Source organism: Hemitrygon akajei, chromosome 9, assembly GCF_048418815.1.
Source record: "Hemitrygon akajei chromosome 9, sHemAka1.3, whole genome shotgun sequence".
Classification (NCBI taxonomy): domain Eukaryota; kingdom Metazoa; phylum Chordata; class Chondrichthyes; order Myliobatiformes; family Dasyatidae; genus Hemitrygon; species Hemitrygon akajei.
This window is the reverse complement of record NC_133132.1, coordinates 67917798-67935255: the sequence shown is the minus strand read 5'-3', so window position 1 is coordinate 67935255 and position 17458 is coordinate 67917798. Positions and strand designations below refer to the sequence as shown.

The following is a 17458-nucleotide window of genomic DNA, read 5'->3' as shown; positions in this document are numbered from 1 at the left end:
CTAATTTGTAAGTAATGAAAAAAGTGGGAATGAGGCAGCTCAAATTTCTCTTTCAGCAGACTAAATGTTGCAAACCGTCTCTCTATGTACAGGTCTTCAAAAGAAACTAGACCCTTCCCCCTCCAAGCATGATAGGTTTTATCTGACCATGAGGGTAGAAAGGAGTGATTGAAACAGATTGGTATTTGTACAGAGGTCTCTGGTAAATTTAGAACGCTCTTAATCTGATTTAGAATTCTGACGGAATTTTTCAAAACAAAACTCAAACTTTTTGAAGTCTCAGGCTTTTCTAGCTTAGAGAACAGCATGGCTGACAAGGAGGAACTGACAACAGAGTTAGACTCCATACATAGCCACAAGGGAGCCCCAGGAACTGAGTTATCCAGAGCCCCCTGTTGCCAAAACATCAAAGCCCTAGCATTGACAGCCCAATAACAGTGTCTAAATACAGGTAATCCCAGCCCTCCCTTCAGACTTGGGCTTATGTAAATGAATTCTCAAAATCCTGTGATTCTTATAATTCTAGATACAAGACAAAATTATGGAGTCCAATTCTTTAAAGAAGGCTGATATAAGAAAAATGGGGAGATTTTGACAAAGATAGAGAAACCTAGGAAGGGAAACCATTTTAATTGAATTTATACGACCAATCACAGACAGAGGTAGAGTTTTCCAACTTTCTATATTCTGTTTAAGTTTTGAGATAAACTCCGCAAAGTTTAATTCAAATATTAATTTAGGATCTTTGGGGATTGCCAAGCCAAGGTAAGTAAAGTGATCTTTAACTACTTTGAACTGGGCACTTTCCAAAAAACACCGCGTGCAGACATTGGAGAGGGGCACAAAGTCACTTTTTGTCCAATTAATTGAGTATCCTAGGTTTTACGTTTTATTTGGTTTGATGTGGTAGGTTATTTTCTGGGTCTGGGAACGCTCAAAAATTTTTCCCATATAAATTAATGGTAATTGCTTCTTCGCTTTACGACATTTTGGCTTACAAACAGTTTCATAGGAACACCCTACCTTTGGATAGTGGGGGTAACCTGTACAAGGTGCATCTTATCATCTAATTGCAAGCTACAGGTCTTCTGGATTCAACAGTTCATATTCAGATACCTCAGCTCTTCAGTGCATGCCAGATCTGGCTAGTTTTGACTCAGGGTCAAAAATCAGTTATTTTATAACTGTCCTTGCTCTCGAACTGTCTCCACTCACCCAACAATCAGATAGTCTGTTTTATAGCTCATTCCCACAATGATCTGAGTCTTAAAGATACATTCTCTTCGTCCTAACTATTCTTCTCCCATCCTCTCCTAGTTCAAACACACATTTTCTCTTTCCTAGTTCTGACCAAAGGATTTTGAACCAAATGTGAACACTACTTCTCTTTCAGCAGTTGCTACTGGGCATAATGTGCAAACTTAGCAATCATTATTTTTATTTTGGCTGGAATTTGTTAATGGGAACAGAATCAAGTCTTAGAATTTTATCTTGTGTAAATACAGGGGGACTTGGTGGAACTTTATAGTGTACTGCTTCTACAGAGTATGAAAATCCGAAGAAAGAGAATCAGCTTTGTTACTTCATTCACATCTCAGGAAAAAGCAAATGCAGGCATGGTGGAAAACCTTGTTTGTGGAGTTCAGATTTTGCACCATTCTCAAAAACCTGAAGAGTAGAAAGCACAATCAGTTGCAGCTGACTTGGTGCTTGAGCAAGAGTTAATGTCACTCTAGTCCATTTACAAAGCTGAGTGTTTCACAGACAGAACAGGCAAGAAGACAGCACAGCTGTGCTGAGGCAGTGTAGAGAAAGAATTATTGGGTGACAAAAAGGGAGGTTATCTGCAACACAGTGTAAGTTCCTTTGTACAACTGTATGTCTGTAATTTGGGCATTTGTAACCTAGGGATGGGCTTTATAGCTTATTTTCATTGGCATGAACAAGTGGCCTTAATGGTCTCTTCTTGGAATGGAAACTTTCCATGAATTTACAGTACCTCTTCTGTAACACACCAAATAACCAGTCAAAATTCTTCAGACTCACTTCCTTGTTAGAGCTGAATCCACTACCTACTGACCACGAGTGCTACTAAAGAGCTGAGAAGAATATATAAAGTATTAATTAGAATAGCAAAAGTGTGTTAGTCTGGTTTTTCCTACTGTGTATACGAAACAAATTCATGTAAGCTTACCATAATAACAGCCTCTGGGTAAATAGCTTCTGTGATCACATCCCGGTTGTGGGTTATGTATTCCACCATCTCGTTCAAACCTGCTCGTTTCACTTCTTTGTATTTGAGGTCACTGAGAGGGTCAGAGACAAAGTCAAATAGAACACAGCATTGTCGTAACTTCTGAACAAACAGATCTTCTCTCTCATGGGCTTGTGCATCTGCAGAATGAGAAAACATTTAAAAATTGCTGGGATTAAGAGCAATAGTGATATGCGATATGTAACTGAAAAAAATCAACTCATCTGTTTAGCTTCACAAAATAAATTGCACAATTGTACAAATTCACTCAAATATTTAGGAGTACAGTTGTGCATCAAAAGTAGCATTAAATGCACAAAACAGAACAGCCACTCCAGAACCACCTGGCCAAAGGTGGGTGTATCTAACAAATGGTTTTTATGTAGAGATTGAGAAATATCGTATGATTTAAGATGTAGGAGCAGAATTAGGCCAGTTGGCCGATCAAATCTGCCAATTTCTACTGTCACCAGAGGCAAATGGGGGAGCAATTTCAGGTGATGAATTAGGCACATGATGATATTACAACACAGTTTTCTCATTTATTTTAGGATGTGAAGAATGCTGACATTCTGAAGAATGCTATTTGTTGCCTATCTCTGATTTACCATGACCATCTTTCTGGCAGAAAATATTCACCAATATCTTTGGTGAAGATATTCCAATATTGCTTTAGGAGAGGAATTTTCAGGATTTAGATCCAGTGAAGATGAATGACTGGCAAATTATTTCTAGGTCACAATGGTGTGCAACTTGAAAGAGAAGCTGCAGTGATGGTACTCCCATAGGTCAGCTACCTTCAACATGAGGTACTCCTGCCAGTACATTTTGTTGATGGCACACTATGCACTGCTGGAGAAAATTAGTGTCAGGATGACGGATGGGATACCATTTAAGTGGCTGCTTTATCCTGTTGAAGCTGTGTTTCAAGTGCTGCTCGAACTAAATTCATCCACACACGTGCAGAATATTCCACCATGTTCCATTTGTGCCTTGTAGATGGTGAAAAGGCTTTGGGATGTCAGGAAGTAAGATACATGTCACAGAATATCCAGATTATGACCTGCTCTTGCAGCTGGAATGATCTAATTAAATTCATGCTCAACAGTGACATCCAGGATACTGATTTTATTTAGTTATTTAAAGATACAGCATAGAATAGGCTATCCCAGCCCAGCAACCCACTGATTTAACCTTGGCCTAACCACAGCAGAACTTACACCTCAATTTTAAATTAATTTAATGGTCTTCTCCACATTCAGGGTAACAGAATAAATAAATACACCATCCATCCCCAGTCTCCAATAATACTCCATTCCAGGCATCCAGACAACAAATCAGTGAATCTCATCTGCATCTTCTCCAGTTCAATCACATCCTTCCTGCAGTGTAGTGACCACCTTTTCAGGAATGATGTAACGTATGTTTTACAAACTTGTTACATAATGACCCAGCTTTTATATTCTAACAGCATGTCCAATGAAGACAGCTTTCCATAAGCCTTCTTCATCATCTTATCCACTTATGCTGCCACTTTCAGGGATCTATTGATTTGTACACCAAAGTCTTTGTTCATCAACATTCTCCAGGGTTCTGCCAATTACTGTACATGCCCTAGAATTCTTTGCATTCCGAGAATGAATCTGTTTCAGAAATCCTTGGACGTGTGCCAAGATTCCTTTGTTTCTCCCTGCTCTCCAGACATCACCGTGCATTAGTCTTCCTAAACAGCATCACCTCAAAGGTTCAAAATGCATTTTTAAAGTATACAGAATACAACTCGAGATTTTTCCTCCTGCAAGCATCCACAGAACACGAACACACACACACACACACACACAAACCCATTCAAGAAACCATCAAACACCCAACACACAAAAAAAGAACAAATTGCACAACAGGTTTAAAAAAAAAACAAGCAGATGACACAGAATATCAAACATCAAATCAGGAGACCAATAGTATTCAGTTTAGTTCAGTTCTGTGCTGCTGACCCACTGCAGGCTACAGGGCCATTCTTTGCCGAAGCTCCCCAGTCTGCACTGACCACTCTGACAAAGCTACTCAAAAACAGCAAAGCATAATCAGAATGCAGGAAAACATGAAACATGAACCTCAAAGACCCCCAAACGAGTCCACAACCTGGGTGACTAATCCTCAAAATGAAGATCCCAAGACTCCTACACCTTCCTCCGACAGTAGCTAGTGATAAAGAGAGGATGACCGGTCAAACGTAGACACTTGGCGCTGAACGACTGCCTGTCCTCCGTTCTCATCCTTGTTGACTTCAACCTTGCTACACACCTCAATTGGAGAGAAGCCATGCAATTGATCATGGGCTCATGCCCCATCTCCAGGCTTTGAAGCCTCCAGGCCTCACTCTGCTCCAAACTTCACTGAACCCCCTCAGAGATAGCAAAATGCCAGATCATCCAATCAGCCCAAAAACACACCTTCAGAATGTAAATCACACCTTCTAATAACACACAGCTAAATAGTAGAATCACATTTGAAAGAAATAGTAAAAGTAATTTTGTGAACTGTCTGCAGGACATCGCAGTAGGTCGCATTGTTCACTGGCACCACCTTGAAGTTCAGAATGAAGTTCTCTCTGCCAATGCTGTTCCAAACTAATAACCATCATCCTGCCAGAACATCTTTCAAGAAGATGAACCCTTGCAAGGTGTCAGGTCCCAATGATGTATGGCAGGGCACTGAAAACCAGTGTCAACCAAATGGCAATACTGTTCAAGGACATCTTCAATCTTACACTGCTGCAGTTGAAGGTTCCTACCTGCTTCAAACAGACAGCATTCAAACCAGTGCCCAAAAGAGCAGGGTGAGCTGCCTCAATGACCATCGCCTAGATGCACTCTCATTCTACTGGGATAAAGTGCTTTGAGTGGTTGGTTATGGCTAGAATCAACTCCTGTCCAAGGACCTGCAATATAACAGGCCCTCCACTTGGCCGTGCACTACCTATGCCAGGATTATGTTTATTGATTACAGCTCAGTGTTCAACTCCATTATACCATCACTACTAATCAACAAGCTCTAAAACCTGGGCCTCATTGCATCAATGTTGGGCAATTATAAAGAGTTAAGGTAGCAAATTTCACAACACATACCGGTGATAATAAACCTGACTGATTCTGACAAGGCATCACAATGGCTATATTTCATTAAGAGTTTGAGGGGATTTGGTCAGTCACCAATGATTCTAGCATAATTGTTCAGATGTAGTGTGGAGAGCATTCCAACTGGTTGCATCACTGTCTGGTATGGAGGGCCACTGCACAGGATTGAACAAGGCTGCCAAGAGATGTAAACTCGGCTAGCTCTGTCGTGGCCATCTTCAAAAGGCAATGCCTCAAAAAGGCAGCATTCATCATTCGATCACAAAGCCAATTTTGTATCCAAGTTGCCAATTTGACTTGGAACCCATGGGCTTCAAACTTTTGAACCATTTTCCCATGCATGATTTTGTTAAAGGCCTTACTGAAAACCCACATGTACTGATTGCATCAACTGCACTGTCTTCAACAAAATTTGGTTACCTCTTCAAAAGTTTCAAACAGATTAGGCAAGATCTCCCCCAACAATACCATGCTTAATACTTTGATTTATACTGTATTTCTAAGGATAGATGAACTATCCCTCAGGATTTATTCCAATAACTTATCTAGCACTGATATTTGATTCATAAGCCAGTAATTACCAGGCTTATTCTTGTAGCCCTTCTTAAGTGAAGGTAGCACATTTACTGTCCTCCAGTCATCTGACAGCTCACCTGCAGTCAGCAAAGATTTAATATTTTCTGCTGGGCCCCAACAATCTCCTCTCTTGCCTCCTGGAGGAGTCTAGGATACATTTCATCAAGTCCTGAGAAAGCATCTTACCTTTTAACCTGCTTGTTACCTGCATGCTTAGATAACTGGAGAACCAAATTCATGAAACAGTCTGTTTCAAAGAACATCTGCTTTTCAGTTTTGCCCAATATCACACATTATACTCCAAATGAAGGGACAGTAGCATAAATCAGGAATCTACAGACAAGTTTATACTGACATGTCTTTGGAAAAACAAAGCAGGTTGCAGTGAACAAAGCAACAACTAATGATGAAGATCAAAAATGTCCAAATCACTGGCATTGGTTGAAAATGTGATGCCATCATTCAAAAGTGTGATGTTGATTGAAAACAGGTGTAAGTATTTTCTGACAAGATTTACTTTCTCATTTTTATGAAGATGAGGCAAGACGGGGCAGCTCAACTAAATGTATAAACTCTATAATCACGGTTATCCAAAGCTCAGTAGTCGCAATACAGTTTGCAGATGATACGCGTGCATGCAGAACATCTAAGCCATCATTAACATTTTCAATGAAGAGGGAATGACATTCTCAAGGAAGATAAAAGATATCCCAATAATGCATGAGAACCAAGAGTTCAGTAAATAACTTTTTTCTTTAAATTATTACTAGAAGAATTCATGAGTTTGGAAACTCAAATCCCAAGGATCCAACTGCCCACAGGGGCAGTCATAGTGTGGTCATCACCTTCGAGTCCTTTACAGATCCTAGTTGGCATAACCTGGTCCCTGACCTGAACAGTCAACCATTTCTCTCTCCCTAGATGCCACTTTGAGTGTTTACAGCATTCTGAGTTTACATGCAGTTTCTGGAATTGTCTCTGCAGATTGCAGGCTGGCAAATATGACCCCACCAATTGAGACACGAAAAAACAGATGGGTGAAGAATTCAGACCTCAAGTAAAAAACATTGGTAAAAGAACAAAGTGACATAAGGGAGCTGATGTTACGAAATTAAGGGGAATAGGAACAGCTAGAATACTCTACATGAAGCTGGTGCAGGCTTGAGCAGAATTATTCCTTCTGCACTGTAACCATTGCACTGAGAACGGTCCTGTTGTGACCTCACCAAACAGGGCAAACAACCAAAAAACAAATGTATAAGAGACAACAAACTGCAGAAATGCAAAAGAAATCTGAGGGCTCTGTCAGTCAGAGTTGACCAGAGATATTGCGTCCTAGCTATCTATACATGCAAATCTGGGCAATACAATATGGAGAGCAACCTCCCACTCCACGAAACTGATGAAACCAAAGGAATGGCAGAGACCGATATAGTTTGATACCAGCGGCGTCACAAGAGTTGCCAGTCAACAATGAACTCCCTGAGAAGCTCCAGCTGCAGATCCCACCCCCTCCCTCCCTCCCCGGGTTTACTCCCAAAGCCTTCCCCATGAGTAGGAAAAGCCACAAAGCAGTGCAAGCTTGAGATCAGAGTTCTTCTTCTTCTAGATGAGCTGCCAACCACAGCTGATGAGCCCCATCAGCCCAAAAAGAAGTAATAATAATAAATAAGCAAGCAATAGAGAACATGAGATGAAGAGTCCTTGAAAATGAGTCAAAAGGTTGTGCAAACAGTTCAGTGATGGGGCAAGTAAAGTTTTCCCCATGGTTTAAGAGCCTGATAGCTGAGGGGTAATAACTGTTTATGAACCAGGTGGTGGGAACCCCGAGGCTCCTGTACTTTCTTCCTAATAGCAGCAGTGAGAAAAAGAGCATGACCTGGGTCGTAGGGGTCCCTGATGATGGTTGCTGGTTTCCTGCCACAACACTCCACATAGATGTGCTCAATAGTGGGAAGGGTTTACTCATGGTGGACTGGTCCATATCCTCTACCTTCTGTGGGATCCTTCTATTCAAGGGCATTGGTGTTTCCACAGCCAGCCAGTCAACATACTCTCCATCACACTTCTATAGTTTGTCGAAGTTTTAGATATCACGCTGAATCTTCGCAAGCTCTTGATACTTAATCTGCTTACATTTAATCTGTTGATGTTTAACTTTTCAGAAAAAGGTGTAATGCCAGATGAATGGGAGAAAGTACCCATGAAACTAACATCTGTGGAAAAGGTAATCCAACCCTTAAGAGGTGGAGGATTATCTCCAGGCAATTATAGATTTATATTTTTATGAAGCTTTGGAAAAATAATGCAACTCAAATAAAGAAAGGTAGTTTCATTATTTAGGAGGAAGTATAATACATTTAGCATGGATTTGTAGAAGACAGCTTTGTTTAACTGAAAGGAACAACTGATTAGACCATGGTTGATAAACTCAGCTAGGTTTTCAAAAGGAGAACCATTGCTGAATCTGAAAATAGAAAACTCTGACGAGGAATCAGAGGGAATTTAAGAGGATTTCAGCAATGAGGGAAGAATGGAGGAGTTCAGGATGCTTTGTTTGGAACACAGAGGAACCTAAAGAGAAGCTTAATTGAGATGTACAAAATTACGAGTGCTGAGAAAGGGGAAGGACATAATCTCAAAACTGTTGTACCTTTTCGCACCTTGTGGCACATCGGGCTGCACCTTACTGCTTTCTTTAGCATTTTTGTCTTTTTTTTTAAAAAATGAGGCAGAGTTGCCAGCTTGATGCTCAACCCAACACAGACAGAAAATGTGCAAGGAGCTGGCCAGATTGGAACCTGGTACTCCAAGTCTGGATGCAGATGCCACTACACCACTGGCCGGCAAATCTTAAAATACAAAGAGGCATGGGATTTAAAGTAATCAGTAAAAGGAATAAAGAGACGAGGACAATAAATCCCACCCTAAGAGTGGAAAGGATCGGGCTAGTTGGGTAGCTCCTTTGGAAATAACACAGGCACAATGGTCTGAATGGACTTTCGTGTTTTAATTTTTCCACGATATCTACGAACACAAGAGGATACTTATCACCAAAGGTTGAACAGACCTTAGAAAATAAAGCTGAAGGGAACTCTCCACCATAGGGGGTAGTTAAAGCAGACTGTCAAAGAATCACAAAATGCAGGAAATTCAAAATAAAAATAGAAAATGCTGGAAACCCAGTAGGCCAGGCAACTTCTGTTGATGTTCAGGCGTTAGAGCCCACACTGTAAATGTGTGCATTGTACAGTATATAGAAATGTAAAATTCAATACTGTCATTAATGGGCTTTTGAGAGGTGATTGCTGTATTACATTGTTTGGGAAAAAGTATTTCTCTGCAATGGGTTAGATATTTAACCCTATAATGTCAACCTATTCCCCGCCTTTCCTAAAATATTTTGTCACTTGGCGGACATTTTCCTGAGCTCAGAAAGTTAATAGTTAACTCCCCCCAACCCCCATTGTTTACCCGTAATTTGCTTTAAATGTATTCACAACCAGCAGGCTCCACTGGCTACAGGTCTGTCTCTCCCCAACTGTTTTCTTGACACTTCCAGAGCTACTAACTGGATTTAGTACCACCAAAAAATATTCCCTTGGCTTCTGACCAGGCTAGCCTGCATCTGTCATGAGATACAAGACCATAAGATAGAGCAGCAGAAGTAGGCTATTCAGCCCATTGAATCTGCCCCACCATTCAATCATTGGCTGATCCAATTCTTCCAGTCATCCCCACTCATCTGCCTTCTCCCCATGCCCTTTGATGCCCTGGCTAATCAAGAACCTATCTATCTCTGCCTTAATGAACCCAATGACTTGGCCTCCACAGCTACTCCTGGCAACAAATTTCACAGATTTACCACCCTCTGACTAAAGTAATTTCTCCGCATCTATGTTCTAAATGGACGTCCTTCAACACTGAAGTCGTGCCCTCTCGTCCTAGACTCCCCTACCATGGGAAAGAACTTTGCCATATCTAATCTGTTCAGGCCTTTTAACATTCTGAATGTTTCTATGAGATCTTCCCTATTTTTCTGAATTCCAGCGAATACAGCCCAAGAGCTGCCAGACGTTCCTCACATGGTAACCCTTTCATTCCTGAATCATTCTCCTGAATCTTCTCTGAACCCTCTCCAATGCCAGTGCATCTTTTCTAAAATAAGGAGTCCAAAACTGCACACAGTACTCTGAGTGGTCTCACAAGTGCCTTATAGAGCCTCAACATCACATCCCTGATCTAATATTCTAAACCTCTAGAAATGAGTGCCAACATTGCATTTGCCTACTTCAACACCGACTCAACCTGGAGGTTAACCTTCAGGTATCCTGCACAAGGATTCCCAAGTCCCTTTGCATCTCTGCATTTTGAATTCTCTCCCAATCTAAGTAAGTCTGCCTGTTTATTTGTTCCACCAAAGTGCATGAACATACACTTTCCAACATTGTATTTCATTTGCCACTTCTTTGCCCATTCCCCTAAACTATCCAAGTCTCTCTACAGGCTCTCTGTTTCCTCAACAATATCCGCTCCTCCATCTATCTTTGTATCATCGGCAAATTTAGCTACAAATCCATTAATCCCATAGTCCAAATCACTGACATACATCGTAAAAAGCAGCAGTCCCAACACTGACCCCTGTGGAACTCCACTATTAACTGGCAGCCAGCCAGGATAGGATCCCTTTATTCCCACTCTTGGTTTTCTGCTGAGAAGCCAATGCTCCATCCATGCTCGTAACTTCCCTGTTACTCCATGGGATCTTATCTTGCTAAGCAGCCACATGTGCAGCACCCTATCAAAGGCCTTCTGAAAATCCAAGTACACCACATCTACTGCATCTCCTTTGTCTACCATGCTTGTAATTTCATCAAGAAACTGCAGTAGGTTAGTCAGGCATGATCTTCCCTTCAGGAAACCAAGCTGGCTTTGGCCTATCTTGTCATGTGGCTCTAGGTACTCTGTAATCTCATACCTAACAATTGATTCCAACAACTTCCCAACCACCTATGTCAGGCTTACAGGTCTATAGTTTCCTTTCTGCTACCTCCCACCCTTCCTAAATAGCAGAGCAACATTTGCAATTTTCCAGTCATTTGGTACAATGCCAGAATCTATCGATTCTTGAAAGATCATTGTTAATGCCTCCGCAATCTCTCCAGCTACTTCCTTCAGAACCCAGGAGGTGCATTCCATCAGGTCCAGGAGATTTATCCATCCTCAGACCATTAAGCTTCCTGAGCACCTTCTCAGTCTTAATTTTCACTGCACATACTTTTTCCTGACACTCTTGAATGTCCAGTATACTGCAGATGTCTTCCACTGTGAAGGCTGATACAAAATATGCATTCAATTCCCCTGCCATCTCTGTGTCTCTCATTACAATATCTCCAGCGTCATTTTCTATTGGTCCTATACCTACCCTCAACTCTCTTTTACCCTTTATACACTTAAAAAAGCTTTTAGTATCATCTTTGATATTAGAAGCCACCTTCCTTTCATAATTCATTTTATCTTCCTAATGACCTTCTTAGTTTCATTTTGCAAGTTCTTAAAAGCTTCCCAATCTTCCCACTAGCTTTGGCTTCATTGTATGTCCTCTCTTTTGCTTTTACTTGCCCCAACTTCATTTGTCAGCTATGGTAGTGTCCTTCCATTTGAACATTTCTTCTTATTTGGAACATATCTGTCTTGCACTTCCCTCATTTTTCACAGAATCTCCAGCCATTGCTGCTCTACTGTCTCTTTCCAGTCAACTTTGGCCAGTTCCTTTCTCATGCCATTGTAATTTCCTTTACTCTACTGAAATACCGACACATTGGAATTTTGTTTCTTCTTCTCAAATTTCAAAGTGAACTTGATCATATTGTAATCACTGTTCCCCAAGGGTTCCTTAACCTTAAGCTCTCTTATCACCTCCAAATCATTGCACAACACTCAATCCAACACAACCGATCCCCTGGTGGGTTCAACAACAAGCTATACTAAAAAGCCATCCCTTAGTACGCTCGGCAGAGGATGGTGCTCGGAGAAGCTGTGCCTGAGGGGTCAGCCTGGAGGTTCGACGGACTTGAGAGTCCTTTTGACGGACTCAGGTCGCTTTCAGTGTGTGCTGCGTCTGCGAGGCTGAGTTGGGCGGCACCTTGGAAGTCCATAGAGGGGGTACTCCCTTCTGCTGCCGGCGTGGGATGGCGAGTCTGTCGGGACCCTGGGGACTTGTGGAAACTGTGGTGATTTCTTTTGAACTTACAGTCCTTTAACATCTTGGACTATTTTTACTGTGCCCATAGTCTGTTTTTTTTTAATCAATTATGCTATTGTTTGCACTGTTGTAACTATATGTTGTAATTATGTGGTTTTGTGCAGGTCTTGTAGTTTTAGTTCTTGGTCTTGTTTTTGTCTGGTGGATTTGGAGCTCCTTTCCAAGTAAAGCACTAGACGGTAGCGCGATATTAATACACAGCAGCCTCTCCGGACTCTGGATTGGGGATTGCCAAACGTTACGTGGATTTTCTGGTGTAGTCTGTTTTGTCATATGCTTTTGAGATATCATTCTGGGGGAACGTTATCTCATTTTTTAACTGCATTGCATTTGTGCTTTCTAAATGACAATAAACTGAATCTGAATGTTAGACATTCTACAAATTCTCTCTCGAGGTCCAGTACTGGCCTGGTTTTCCCAATCGACTGTCATGTTAAAATCCCCAAAGATTATCATGACATTGCCCTTCTGACATGCCTTTTCTATCCCCTGCTGTAATTTGTAATCCACATCCCAGCTGCTGTTTGGAGGTTTGTATACAACTGCCATTAGGGTCCTTTTACCCTTGTCATTTCTTAACTCAACCCATAGAGACCCTACACCTTCTGATCCTATGTCATCCCTTCAATTTATGATTTAATATTGTTTCTTATACACACGGCCGTAACAGCCCCTTTGCCTACTAATCTATCTTTCCAATACACCATATATCCTTGGACGTTCAGCTCCCAATGGCAGCCATCCTTTAGCCAAATTTCAGAGATGGCCACAACATCATAATTGTCACTCTGAAACATTATGTTGTGCTCCTGTCCAGATCTCATCAGTAGGAGCATGGTAAAATTGAAATTGGAACATAGAATAGTACAGTACAGGAGAACCTGTCCTTTGGCTCACAATGTTGTGTTGGATTAATTCAACTAGTAAATAAATTCCCAACTAAACTAATTCCTTCTGCCTACACCATATCCATGTTACTCCGTTCTCTGCAAATTCATGTGCCATTTAAGAGGCTCCAAGACATCTCTGTAGTATTTGCCAACACACTACCATCCCTGCAGTGCATTCCAGTGTAAAATAAAACCTGCCCCATACATTTGTTTTGAACTTACACCCTCTCACCATAAATACATTCCCTCTAGTTTTAACATTTCAACCTTGGGGAAAAAAATACCAGCTGTTTACTCTGTCAATACCTCTCAATCTTTTAAACTTTGATCAGGTCTCTTCTCAGCCTCTACTGCTCTAGAGAAAACAACCCAAGTCGTCCATCCTCCTTATAGCACATGCCTTCTAATCCAGGTAGCATGTTGGTAACCCTCTTCCGCACCCTCTTGTGAGCCTCCAACATTCTTCCTCTAATGGGGTGACCAGAATTTAATGCAATTCTTCAGATACAGCCTAACTGAAGTTTCAGAAAACTGCAACTGAATTCCCCAGCTCTTGAATTCAGTGCTTTGACTACTAAGCAATGGACTTAGATCCTTAGATCCCTCTCTACATCAACAATGTTAAGGATCTTGCCACTAACACCGTACATTTGATGTCTCCAAGTGCAATACTTCAGTTGGCACTGCTAAACTCTATCTGCCATTTCTCTGGCCACAGCTGTAACTGGTCTATATCCCTGTATTCTTTGTTAGTCCTCTGCACTATCCAGAACACCAATCTTTGTATTATCTGCCAACACACAAACCCACCCATCTACGTTTACCATGAGGTTATTCTTACACATATACAAATAGCAAGAGTCCCAGTATGGTTCTCCACAAAACATCACTAGTCACAGACTTCCGGCCAGACTCAGTCAGACCAAGCACTACCCTCTGTCTTCTGTAAGCAAGTGAATAGAAATTAAGTTGCAGAGCAAGTGGGGTAGAACAAAGGGAATAATTCCACCCTTTCATCACAAGAACACTGGTGTCACTGTATCAGAACTGAGGGACATCTCGAGCATTATCAGGCAGTCTCTCAAAGTCATTACTGTTACAGATGAGTGGCTGCAGTGAATAGTATAAGAGGCATTGGAAAAACAAGAAGAAAAAGGAAATAGAGAATTGTCCTGACATACGAGGGAGAAAAGATGAGAGGAGGCCCAGCTGAATTCCTCAGTACTATCATTTCAAGATACCTATTCTGAGTCCAGCACAACAACACCTCTCCTTCCTTAGAAGTTTGTGAAGATCCAACATATCCAAAACTTTGATAAACTTTTATAAATGTGTGGTGGAGAGTATATTGACTGATTGCATCACAGCCTATATCGAAACATCAAAGCCCTTGAATGGAAAATGCTACAAGTAGTGGACACAGCCCAGTCCAACATGAGTAAAGCTCTCCCCGCTGTTGAGCGCATCTACATGGAGCGCTGTTGTTGGAAAGCAGCATCCATCATCAAGGACCCCCACCATCCAGGCCATGCTCTCCTCACATTGCTGCCATCAGGAAGGTATTAGTGGAGCCCCAGGACCCACACCAACAGACTTTTGAACTAGAGGGGATAACTTCACTCACCCGTCACTGAACTGTTCTCATTACCTATGGACACTTTCAAGGATTCTATATCTCATGTTCTCAATATTTATTGCTTATATATTTGTTATATATTTTTTTCTTTTGTATTTGCAGTTTGCTGTCTTTTGCACATTTGTTGCTTGTCCATCCTATCGGGTGCAGTCTTCCATTGATTCTGTTGTGTTTCCTTGTCATCATGGACCATTACCCTGTCATGGTGAGGGGGCTTGTGTATCTCAGTGATGCTATGAGCCACTCAAGATGGACAGGTCATGGTGGACAGGTCCTACTAAATATGGGCCACTGGGGAAGGAAATGACAACCCAATCCAGTAATTTGACAAGAAAACCTTATGGAAAAGTCCATGAGGTTACGAAGAGTTGGACTTGACTTAACGACTGAACAACAAACATTGTTTGTTGGATTTACTGTATATACCAGGAAAACAAATCTCTGGGATATACATGGTGACAACTGTACTTTGATAATAAATTTACTTTGAACTTTGTATGTGCAAATAGCCTGTTTATTAAGTGATATGGATGACAGCCAGCTGAAATGAAACTGGGAGATATTGATGGACCAAACAAGCATTGGGCAGGGGCCTAAATGACCCACTTGTTCATAATTTGCTAAAACTCAAAAGATGCTTGATTCATTTTACATTTGGAGTTCTGGTACAGTATATGAGACACTACAAAGGAATGTACATTAAGTGAGTGTCCAAAACTCTGGCAAAGAAATCATAATGTGGAGACATGTGAAACTGTTCATTTTGCCAAGAAAATAAAGCAGCAAATTATCTAAATGATGGGAGACTGCAGAGCAATCTAGGTGTCTGAACTCACAATTCATAGATTAGTCTGCAGGTAAGCAAGCAATGAGGAAAGCTACCAAAACAGGGGAATACACAGAGGTTATGTTTCTGCTGTAGAGGTTACCATTGAGACCACAGATGGAATACTGTGTAAAATATTGGTCTTAAAAGAGGATACGTTATGTTAAAGCACCTCAGAGATAGTTTACTTGTCCACTATAATGCACAAATTCTAGAAAAGGTTGGATAGCTGGTCTTGTATCGGCCACAATTTGGAAGTAGAAGAGGGACTAAATTGAAACAAACAGGACTCTAACATGTTTATAATGAATATTTGTAAGGGATTTTCCTCTTGTGGAAAGCATAAGGTGAGGGGAGAGATTTTAAAAAGATCTAAAGGGAAAGATTTTCCACAGAGAATGGCTGTTGCCTGGAACAAGGCACCAGAGGTGTGGATACAGTTACAATTACAATGCTTAGAAGTACATTTGTACTCTACTTATAGTAAAGACAAAGAAATACAAGCTTAATGGGGAAAGACGAGATTAGTGTAAAAGGGGCACAGTGTGCATGAACAAAGTGGGCCGAAAGGGACTATTTATGTGTTATACGCTTAGATAATCTGATGATGCATGGACTGCGTTCTGAAACTGTGTGTCCAATGCAGCTAATACTTACTGAAAAATCTATTTAAACAAACAAGTCCATCTTATCAGAGCCAGAACATGACAGTACTGAAACCTTTTATCCAACTCATCCACGATGACTAAGTGCCTCCCTGAGCTTATCCATTTGCCAGCATTTGACCCATATCACTCAAAACCTCTTACCCACAAACCTCTCCAATAATCTTTTAAATATTTAGTTGATCCACATTCCCTTTGAAAAGGGCTTTGACATTCAAGCTGTCATCAAACTGTTTTTTGAAAAATGGATCAAGTCTTTCTAACTCCACTAACTTTTCAAACAGCAAGCTTTGGCAACCTCAACTCTCTGAAAGTGAGTCACAGCACAGAAACAGCCTAACTAGATAATGCTGACTAAGATGCCTCATCTAACTTAGTCCTAATGGCCAGTGTTTAGTCCATAACCTTCTAAACCTTTCCAATCATGTAACCATCCAAATGGCAGTTATTGTACCCACCTAAACCACTTCCTCTACACTCATTCCACAGACATAACACTTTTAAAAAGTTGCCTCTCAAGTTCAAATTAAATCCCTCCCCTCTCACTGTAAAATCTATACTCTTGTTCTTGGCTATCCAATTTTGGGGGAAAAAAGCTAAGTGCATTCATCCCATCAATGCCTCTCATGATTTTATACTCCTCTATATGATCATCTCTCAGTCTCCTATATCTCAAGAAATAAAATCCTAGTCCATCCAACCTCTCCATATAACTTAGTTCCTCAAGTCCTGGTAGTATTCTTTATAGTTTAGTAACATCTTTCTTATAAGCAGGGTAGATAGATAGATACTTTATTCATCCCCATGGGGAAATTCAACATTTTTTCCAATGTCCCATACACTTATTGTAGCAAAACTAATTACATACAATACTTAACTCAGTAAAAATATGATATGCATCTAAAATCACCCTCTCAAAAAGCAATAATAAAAGCTTTTAAAAAGTTCTTAAGTAGTTTACTTAAATACATTGAGTCCTAACCCCGGCACTTTAACATATCTTACTCCTGGCAGTTGAATTGTAAAGCCGAATGGCATTGGGGAGTATTGATCTCTTCATCCTGTCTGAGGAGCATTGCATCGATAGCAACCTGTCGCTGAAACTGCTTCTCTGTCTCTGGATGGTGCTATGTAGAGGATGTTCAGGGTTTTCCATAATTGACCGTAGCCTACTCAGCGCCCTTCGCTCTGCTACCGATCTTATACTCT

General features: G+C 40.9%; 1 protein-coding gene across 5 annotated transcripts in view; it reads right to left on the bottom strand.

The window, feature by feature from the left end:
* ppp2r5d (protein phosphatase 2, regulatory subunit B', delta) overlaps positions 1–17458 on the bottom strand; it is a 232454-nt gene that overhangs the window by 57167 nt on the left and 157829 nt on the right. For all 5 annotated transcript variants that reach the window (XR_012100241.1, XM_073056220.1, XM_073056221.1 and 2 more), the window contains one exon: positions 2195–2394. Coding sequence is in view for 4 of the 5 variants with exons in the window: in XM_073056220.1 (XP_072912321.1) it covers positions 2195–2394 (200 nt within the window). In the remaining variant the exon portion in view is untranslated. The remainder of the gene's footprint in view (positions 1–2194; positions 2395–17458) is intronic.